The sequence below is a fragment of the Melozone crissalis genome, unplaced genomic scaffold (assembly GCF_028551555.1).
Source record: "Melozone crissalis strain CALT ecotype California unplaced genomic scaffold, PUWL_Pcris_2 ptg000027l_1, whole genome shotgun sequence".
In the NCBI taxonomy this organism is placed as follows: Eukaryota; Metazoa; Chordata; class Aves; order Passeriformes; family Passerellidae; genus Melozone; species Melozone crissalis.
Window position 1 is genome coordinate 27,195,765 of NW_026535805.1, and position 10,590 is coordinate 27,206,354.

At 41.7% G+C, this 10,590-nt stretch overlaps 1 protein-coding gene across 1 annotated transcript in view; it reads right to left on the minus strand.

Annotated features, from left to right (window-relative positions):
• Positions 1-9,004, minus strand: part of ERO1B (endoplasmic reticulum oxidoreductase 1 beta) — a 29,117-nt gene extending 20,113 nt beyond the window's left edge. Inside the window, exons 1-4 of the mRNA XM_054280329.1 lie at positions 8,860-9,004; positions 4,326-4,445; positions 1,219-1,302; positions 761-802 (exon numbers count right to left, since the gene is read on the minus strand). Coding sequence (XP_054136304.1) covers positions 761-802; positions 1,219-1,302; positions 4,326-4,445; positions 8,860-8,958 — 345 coding nt within the window. The 5' untranslated portion in view covers positions 8,959-9,004. The remainder of the gene's footprint in view (positions 1-760; positions 803-1,218; positions 1,303-4,325; positions 4,446-8,859) is intronic.
• Positions 9,005-10,590: the final 1,586 nt, after the last annotated feature.

A 10,590-nucleotide genomic window follows, 5' to 3' on the forward strand; every position in this document is an offset into this window, starting at 1 on the left:
ATTTGGGCACCATTAACCCATCAACTGCTAAAATCCTCATTCTTGGGCACCCTGTTTCAGATGTGTGGGATCTGTGGGTAGTCCTTCTGCTCTGATCTTTTTTCCTATGCATATATAGCCTCTTAACTTTTTAGCTTTGCTAAGATCACTTGGTGATCTAGAAAGGATGGCTTGGAGAGATGCAAGCAAAAGCCAACAGCACAGACTGACTGCTCCAGTTTGCACTGGCCACTTTGGCCTAAACTGTCTTTAGGCTAATGACCAAATCATCTCTGGACTAATGACCTCTTGAAAATAAGGCATAGCAGAACTCCATGCAATCATTTGGGTTCTTTCAATATTAGATGTTGTGATTACTTATGATTGTTAAAAAAGATTGCACTGCTACTGCCTCTGTGCATCTTAGCCTGTAGCTTTTTAAAAGGTGACCTGTACTCAGAAATGAAGCAACAATTCTGCATCAGGCATTCTGTGGCCATGCACTGCTGTCCCTTGTCATTCATTGATTCAGTCTGCAGCAGCTCTCCAGCAATGACAGGCTCAAAATGACACAACAGTACCAGCTACATCAGAAACACTACTATACACAAAGGCAGAAAGGTTAAACCACATACAGGAAATGATCAGTTAACTACTTCATCAGTGTGAGAACACTGAAGGTTTATACTAAAAAGTCACATAGCTGTTCTAAATTTAAGATTATTAAAAAAAAATCAGAAAGAACTTTAAAACTTAACTTTAAAAATTAGGGAGTACTTACTTTATTGGAGCTCCCAGCCTTAATTCCGACAGGTATTTTGCTCTAGAAACAAAAAATAAATCACAGCTTTTACACTGCTCATAGAAAGACTTGATTAAAATCTACAAATTAGGTATCATTCCTATAGAGGTCAAAGCAAACTTGTTTTTTGAAAAATTAACTTGCTCCTTTACCTTATCAACATGCTATATGCAAAACAGTGCTAGAGCTTAGAAGAGATTTACTCTTGAAGCTATCCACTTTCTCCATAAAATGACTAAGACCTTAAAATATTTTGATTGTATTTATACTTTTGGAATAGAAAACAAATTGGTCACTTTTACTTAAATTTAAGTTTTCACTAAAAAGTATTGCTAGTAGTGCTTGTATCATTAGCTAGTACTATAGTACTAGCCACTGCAAATTAGCAAATTTTTAGCCAAAACCCCTTTTTCTATTATATATTATTCAATCCATACCTCAGGACAAGGCTCTACATGACAATCCTTGATAGAACAATGGCCATCATCAGCCCAAAATGGGCATGGTCTCTTCAGGTTGACCTAAACATAGAAAACCAGAAGTTTACAATCCACACTGACATAAGGCAACTGTAGAAAAAAGCTCTCAGTATCAGGAAATCCTTTAAATTCTTTTAATTACTCTCTAACTACCTAAGATGAAGCTTTGTGCAGTAAAGCTGTTAATGACAATGGTCTCCAGTGAATGAACACAAACACATAATGTATTAAAGAAGAAATGAAATCTCTCGCTATTAAATTGAAATTTACTAATTTAAATAAGTGAAAGTGAAATTTACTAATTTAAATAAGATTTTGGACTTCAAAACCAAACTAAAAACAGATTATTATTTTTAAATGTTAAAGATATTCCTCAGTCAAAAAACCCCCGACAAGACATTTAGCAGATGGTACAACTTCTTAGAAGTGATGACAAATATCTTCTCATTACAGCTCAAACCTTGCAAGTTCAGATACAATAAAAGCAGAGACTTTAGATTGCCTCCCCCCATTTCCTCTACTGAACACACAAATACCATTCCTAGAAAAAAATAATGCAAAATTATTTTTTGTACTTGTTCACTCATATCTTTTCAAATAAAGCAAGAAATAGTTTTACATTCTACATCACCTTCACAGTAAAGCCCATCATATAAAACTTTCACCTCCCACCAATTTCTATCAAAAAAGATCAGCTAAAATAGTTAAATTACAGCCTTCTTCAAAGCAAACTCTCGCAATAAAAAAATGCTTACACACTGAGGAAGATATAAATAACTAGGCAGTCACTTTTTTTGCATAGAGGAATGCTGTAAATAAAAAAAAAAATAATCTGCTGCCTAAACTGCAGATTAATTTAGAAAGAACACATGGGAATGAAGATGTACTAGTCCAAGAATGACTGAAGAGCACTGAAAACCACTACACACACAAACTGAGGTTGTACAGCACTTGTACTTTCATCAAACCAATCATGTACTGTCTACATAGAACATCCAATCATCTTTAGGGTATGAGGTATTAGGTTTCATTATTATCACTCACAGTATTATTCAGTCTTTTCACAAATTATAAGGCATTCTTGATTGTGAGGCTTCCACAGTTGGTGTGTTTTGATGTATAAAATTAGAGACACAAATGTTTATTTCTTTCATTGGGAAGTGTTCTACTATTTAGAAACCACCTAGCACAATTTCTGCAGGACTTCAACAAGTTTTTTCTGGCCTTTAAATAAAAACTACCTCATCCATTCAGTATTAAGGTTTGAGTTATTCTATACCACCACACATCATTGCCATGGACCGGGAAAACTACTTTCTTCCAGGGAGAAGGGGTTCTTTCCAGTGGAGAAAATGTGGCAGAAGGAATCATCTGATATTGTCTATTGCTTTCACCTCTGTGTGAATCACTTCTTTTCTTATGCCCTCTGTCATTAGTACCGTTGCTATTAATGATCATTTTCTTATCTCACTGCTGTTTCCAGAAAACTGTTCTTATCTCAACCCATCATCTTTACCTTTTGTGCCTCCAATTCTCACCTCCATCATGGAGAGGGAGAAGAAAACAGGGGAACAAGAGTGAGTGGTGCGTGGTTTGGTGGGGAGTACCGTTCCTAAACCACAACACCTACCTTCACAATTTCCACATCCATTTATGTGCTTAAAAGCACTTCCATCATTCTGCACAGGGAGATCAAATGAGCCATTGCTTATTGGAACAGGAAAGGGTGAAGAATGTTCTGACTGGCTTACTCGGTTTGTTTGTTCAACACAAATTCTTCCCTGCCACCACTGAAGTACTAAGTGAAGTGTGGTGCTGGGTGGGCTGCACGCAGGCCCTTGGAACCGCTCATCTGTTACAAAGATCAGTATAAAAGATGAGGCAGGACTGCAACACACCTTTAGAGTATGATCTGCAGAACTGCTATTGAAATGAACATTAGCTCTAAATTTGCAAGATGAAGTTACTGTGTTATGAAGTCTCATTACCTCTGGAGAATCTCATTACCACTACTATGTGATACATTAGTACTGAAGTTGCACATATCCTGTTTCTCCTGAAAAGTGAATTTAGAACTATATCATGTAGCAGGAGATTCAAGGTGCACTTGAATGTACATTACACTGCTTGCTCAAGGTAGAAAAGTTAGAGTCTAGTGCTTTCTTCTCCTTCTGCTCACTCATAGCCCCATCTTGCCTGAGTTTATTATTTGTCTGACTCCAGATCGGCTAGGTGACTTCTTACATCCTGAGGAGAAAAAACCCCAAAACCAACGAAAAAACCCCAACAAAATCAACAACGTTTTACCAACAAAACCCCCTACAAAATGACAAATGGAAATACCCTAACTAAATATCTACCAGCTTAAAGAGATGCATTCTTCTAACTGAGAGGTAAAAGTAGCAAAGGGGCAGGATGCTGCCCTAGAGGAGTGTGAGCTCCCTTTTCCAGGGGCAGGCAGCCACCTGATTAGCTCAGTCAAAATGCAACTTCACTTTCAGGTTAAGCCTATCGGAAAACAGACGTATCAGGCTTCAAATCTTCATTTGCACATCAGATAGAACAACAGACAAAAAATGCTTCAAGTAATAAAAAGTGATATTACATACTATTTGAAAAAGGAACAGTTTTACCTATTTTTCAAAAGAATAACAAACCCTAAAATCAGAAATAAGACAGTAACTTATTAGCAAAGTAAATCATGCCAATATTTCCATTTCAAATTACACACATTTCTTAGAAGATAAGCACTTCTTGCTGTCATAAAATTGCTAAAATATGATCCTTTTCCAGTGCCTTTTGCAAAGACACTATCTTTAAAATTACCACTTATCAATTGAATGAAAGCAGTCATAATTTACTGCCACTGACTCCAGGATGAACATAGCAAACAAGACTTATTACCAACACAACTGTCAGAGACTAAAAAACTGCTTCAACCAAATTAAAAAGTTGTGGGCTTCTAATACGCAGCTTAACACTGGCAAGTTGATTTGATATGCAATCCTTCCTATATTTTCTGCATTTTATTTAAATTATTCAGAAAAATACCATTCTAAGTGTACCTTGTAATATCTGAAGTAATCACGTTCTTGCAGTTTCTGTATTTTGGGAAAGATCTTGAACGTATTGAAGTCATCGATGCTTTCTATGTCACATAAACAATCATCTAGGACTCCTGTGAGCTATTGAAAAAATACATAAACATTTATTTTAATATAGAAATAGAATATTAACTGCAGAAAAAACTTTTAAAGAGAAAAAGATGGTAATTGAAAGAAATACTAGTGAAATGCAGTTCCATAGCAAATATTTCTCATCACAAAATGTGATGAGAAACATCACAAAATGTGATGAGAAACTCTGTAACACACGTCATAAAGTAAAACTGTAGCACTTTGAGCTTAAGCCCACCTCCAAATGCATTGCTAAATCAATGTCAGCAAGATTAATTTCACCCCTGAAATTTGTTGACACCTTCAGCATATAGAACTTCTTGAAGAATGAGCAACAAGAATTTCCAAATTACAAATACATGGTATATTAGCACAGTTCCATATCAACTGTTCTCCTACCAATGCTCACAAGTCAAATTGCCTAAAAAAATCCAACAATCACACACTGTCAACTTATTTTCATATTTCTTCTCAAAGTGTGAAAACACTCCATCTAGTTTCCTTAGAGGCATGGGGAAAAGGAGTGTAGATTCTTCTGTGCCCAAGAAGTTTGCAATTTCACAAATGAATTCAACAAATAAATAAAGAAAAACCAGGCACAGGGATCTATATTTCAATGCTGTGAATCTATCATGAAACTGAGTATGACTTTTCCAGGCCTCATCCCTCTTCTTGTGCCAGGACAGCAAGCTGTACTGCCACTGCACTAGGTCAGGAGCACCTCTAGGAAAAGCAGCACACGCTGCAAGTGCAGAAGTTCTACTGCCAGCACAGAAAGGGAAGGCAGGACTGTGCATGTAGCAGAGAGGGCAGCTCCAACTAACACCACAGAGCAGGCTATGGAAACACTCTCACTGAGACCCTGGTGGTGTTTTATTGAAAGGTGGAAATACTGAAAGCGTGATTCTATGCACAGTTACATAATAAATTTCGATAAATCTAAACTAACTCTCTTAGGCATAGCTTCAAACTACTACAGACATGTCTGAAGGCTTCAGACATGTTTAAAAGGGAATGGAACCAAACACTGGTGCTTACTGCTTCTGTTCTTCATTGACATCCATTACGGCCTAGAAATTATTTAAAATAGAAATGCCCACACATCTTATATCTTGCATGGGATGAGAAGAACTTCTAACTATTGAAATGTTGTGTGGAAAAGGAGACAAAAAATATTTTATGCCTTTTTTTTCTTCCACAGATTTCACACAGATGAGATTATGAAATCATCTAATCTGTTTTATGCATGATAAATCACTCCTGTACTTTACAGAACAGATACCCTTATATAACCAAGCTTGATGTAAAAGAGCCACTAGAAAACAAATTGTAGGCTTATGCTCCTTTATAAAGCATAAAGGAGGCCTGGAAAATGGATTTCCCCCAACTCTCTGTGAGAATAAAGAAGTGAGGATATGGCAATAAAGCACTTAAGTGGAAAATTCACCTTATGTAGATCCTACTTTTCCTGAGGCACTAAATAGGCTGTCGCAATTCTGTAGAGCAGATATGGCAATGAAGTAAAGCTAATTTAAGGAAAGATACTTTAAACAATTTTTTTTCCCTGCTGTTATGCTTGCCTTGTTAATCAAACCTGGGCAAACAACTGTCAAAGAGCCCATGTGTAATTACAGTTTTTTCACAGTCCACACAACTGTCAACTTCAAAGTCAGAAGAAAAAGCTTGTTATTAATGATGCTTACAGAGAGAAAACCCCCATGCACTTTAGTCTATAATAATTTCATTTAAAATTTGAAATTTTCTTATTGATCACACACAGGCAGAAATCTGTAAAGGCACAGCCCTTACAGGTAACACTATACCACAAAGCAAACATTTCATTATAATATAAAAAGGCAAAGAGAACTCTGAACATTTTACTCAAATATTACTCAACTGTATAAAGAGGATAATACACGGAAGTTTTTTTGGACTGAGAAGATAAAGAGTAGGAAACTATTTTGATGACCAGCCTGTAAGACTATCCACTGCTTACAAAAATAATTTTACCATCTATGCAAAATGGAAAATGCTTTTCCGGGGGAAAAATGTCCCAGGTAAATGCAATAGTTACATTCAGTGTCTAATCCTCATGGAAGAATAAAAAGCTGCAGCCATTTTATTTCACTAAGACCTCAATTCTAAGAACAACTTTGAAAATGCAGTATAGTTTACCTAGATCAATGAAGCTTCAGAAATGAATCCTCAAAAACTACAACTGATCTAGGAAATTATGAAGAGAAAAATTAATTCAGAGTACTAGAGCAAGCAAACTAACTTTTCCATTTTTTTTTCCTCACAAGTTTTTCAGAACTGGAACAATTAGCTCCCTGTACACATAAAATAGCAAAATCAATGTTTCCTTGGAAAGCATGCTCTAAAATTAAACTAAGCTGTATCTGTACCAAACCACAAATTATAAATTACTTTAACAGCATGCATGAAGCACTAATACTGCACAGCAGTGGAGTCAGTTCACAGCACAGTGATGCAACAGCAACACTGGTTTCAAGTGCCCCAGTCAGAGATTTTTTTAATTAGTCTAAGTGCAGGCTTCAGTGCTCTGACTCACAGTGCAACACTCCAAGAACATGCAGAAAATAGTTTCATTTTTGTCAGCATCTGGATCTTCCAATTAATTTGTTTTTCATATTGGAGATACCAAAATAAGAACAGTGTGCTACACAGTTAAAACTACATATTGCAAGACCTACTTTGCTATTCACACCATTGGTACTTTGCCTTTTTTTAACTGAACTACACTAGTTAACTTAGTCTACAAATATAAAGTCAAACTGTACTCTAAGTTAACACACTTTTACTACAATGGACAACGGTCATAGTTTCTTTCATCTGTTAATTTCTTTGAGCTCTAAATAAACTCTAAAAGCATTAGCCTACTATCATCTGTGTTCAAGAACTCATCTGAAATGGTGCAGCTGCTATTTTTTCTACCTTTCCAATATGCTTATCAAAGTACTTCCAGGTGTTGTCAAACCTAGTTTAGTTCTTGAACAGGTATCAGAGCTATACTGGAGAAGTGAAACTTTTAACTTATCTTCTCCAAGATAAATCAACCTTTCAGAAGAAAAGGTCAATGTCCAACCTGCATCAACTTCTCCCTATAAAATCTAGAAAGAAAAACACAGTCAGCACTTTAATATTAAAGAAAAAAAAGCTGGATAAATGCATAAAATAATAAGCAATCTATTCACATAAACAACCTTATTAGTGTTATCAGGCTGCTGTACTTTAATTGCTTCGGCGCTTAGAAGACCACCTGGGACACCTTGTTTTGTTCCTCAGACATTTCCCTTTGCCATGGCTGCAGAATGAGAGAACAGCCTCAGGTAACATGACTCCAAGAACTATTGGTTAGCTTGTCGTTCCCTGCACAATTCTGAACTCAATATGCTAACAATTTTATGAAACAGCAACAACCAATTTCTCTGCCAAGCATCACAAAAAGCCCCATGCCACTTTATTAAGTGCTTCTTTAAGAACTCCATTTCGATTAGCATTTAGTTATGCTAAAATAGTTACTAAAATAATGTCAATCAGAGAAAACCTCAACTTCCAACAAAAAAAGCTGCAATAAAAGCTCTCTATGCCACTGTCATCACCACCTTTGGTGGCCACTTACAATACAGCATATTATGCAACACGGAAATTTAGAAAATATAAGAGAAATAATAATCCAGAGGACAAGCTTTGCTCCATGTGGACGGTGTATTCCTCAATAAACTCTCTCCAACATCTTTGGCCCAGCTGAAAGCCTCGCCTACTTGACACCAGCGATCATATCAGTCACAGTCACACGGTGGATGAACAGCGAGCTCCTAACTACAGACACATGTCCTCCTAAAGCTGGGAACGCAGCTTACAGAAGGAAGCACTGCGTGTTCTCATCCTTGCCGGTAATGTGGGCAAACAGACGCGACCTAAGCACAAGCCAAGCCCGGGCATTGGCATCACCATTGGAACATATGGCTTCTCATAGACTTCATCAGGGCACCGAACTTTCTGCCTGAAGCCACGGGCATGATCCAATCCGGAGCTCCCCGACGTATCCCACGGACTGATGCTACTTCTGGTTCCCAGGCCAACCAACTTCTCCCGGCGGCAAGGGCCCCGGGCTGGATCCCGGCAAGTGCCAGCCGCAGGGTGTGGAAGGGGAAGGACGTGGGCTGCACACTCCAATAAGACATTCCCCGACTTCTCCGCGGGGAGCCGACCCATGACACGGCCCAGAGTTGCCCTCTCCCCGAAGTGACCTCGCCTCCCACCTCTGCCCTGCTGCCGCTCCGGGAGGGCTCCGCAGCCCTGCCCACAGCCGGCGGGCATCCCTGCCCGGCCACGCTCCCAGCCGTGCCACCCCGCCGTGCCACCCCGCCGCGCCGTCCCGCCAGCCGCCGGTTCCCACCTGGGCCTCCGCTGTCAGCACGCAGCCGAGCACCGCCAGCAGCCGCGCCGCCGGCCGTGCCCTCGCCGCCGCGTTCCGCCCGCCACTGCCGCCGCTCATGCTGCTGCCGCTGCTGCTGCCGCCGCGACTGACGGAGGAGGGGGCAGCCCTCGCCCCGCCGCCGCCGGCACAGGAAGGAGAGGGACGCGCCGCGGGTCGGCGGCGGCAGCGTCTCCTCCCGGCGCGGCCGCTCCTGCGGGCGGCGGGACCCGTCGGGTGGGGGCGCCGCGCTCACCGCGACCTGTCCGCGGCACCGCCGCGCGCGCCCGGGATCCTCTCGCGAAGCCGCGGCGCCACCGCCACCACCCCGCTTCAGCGCCCGCCGCTCCCGGGCCGCCGGCGCGCGGCACGCCGGGAGATGTAGTTCCCCTGGCGGTCCCGGGGCCAGGCCGGGGCGGGGCGGGGCAGCGGCGCCCAATCAGAGAGGACCACGCGCGCCTCCAAAACAAGTGGCGGCGGCGCGCGAGGGGCCGGCTGGGCGCGTGCGCGCGGCGGCGGGAGGGGCGCGCGAGGGTCGGCGCGCGAGGGTCGGCGGCGGAGCGGGGCCCGACCGGACCCGCGTGAACCAGCCGGGCCCAGTAGGTCCCAGCCTGACCTCAGCCCAGGTCACTATATGGCTGTCCAGCCCAGTATAACCCAGTCCAGGCCAGTATCAACCAGTTTAGCTCAGTATCACGGAATCCCCTGAGTTGGAAGGGATCCACAAGGATCATTAAGTCCAGCTCCCAGCGCTGCACAGCACCATTCCCAAGAGTGTTGTCCAAGCACTTCTGGAACTCTGTCAGGCTTGGTGCTGTGACCACTTCCCTGGGGAGCCTGTTCCTGTGCCCAAGCACCCTCTGGGTGAGGAATCTCGTCCTGACATCCAACCTAAACCTCCCCTGACTCAGCCTCAGGCCATTTCCTTGAGTCCTTTCGCTGGTCGTGAGAGTGAAGAGAGCGATATTTGTCCCTCTGATTCCCTTTGTGAGGATGTTGAAGACCACCATGAGGTCTCCTCACTCTCCTCTTCTCAAGACTGACCAAACCAAGCATGTCCCAGCGTATCTCCCTGTAAGCCCAGTCTAAGCCTGGTCCAATCTGTCCAACCCAGTCCAGCGCTGTACAAACCAGTTTGGTCCACTATATCCCAGTGCACTCCAGTATAACCCTGCAGGCTGGGACCAGTGCTACACAGGTGAGTTGGGCAGGGCCCCAGGACCCCCTGCCCCACTGTTGGGGCAGCTCAGAACCAATCTTTTGCTCCCAACAGTTAAATGTTTATCTGTTAAATGTTTCTTTCCAGAATTGCAAAAAGTCATATTTCTGCAAAAAACTTGAGTGTTGCACTGGTTTAATGTGCAGGGTTGCTGAAATTAGGATTTTATTTTCAATTCAGATGCTAACTCAGGTTCTTCTTACACCCTTTCATTTGGAGAATACCCCTTTACTGGAGTATAGAGACAAGCTTTAAATCTAGGGTAACTATGTTAGAGGGCTTAAAAGTTTTTAGACTGACTTTTGTTATTTACTTACAAATTAATTCAAATAATTCAAATTTTCCATTACATTGGTCCTTAAGGGGCCAGTGTGTCACGGATTTTTGCATTGCTGAAAATGTCTCAAAGGGATGCTGTCTAGGAATGACAGAGACCATAAGATGAAGTAGGCAGCAGTTAGTCTGGTTCCAGAGAGATGATGTAAGTGCTCCTT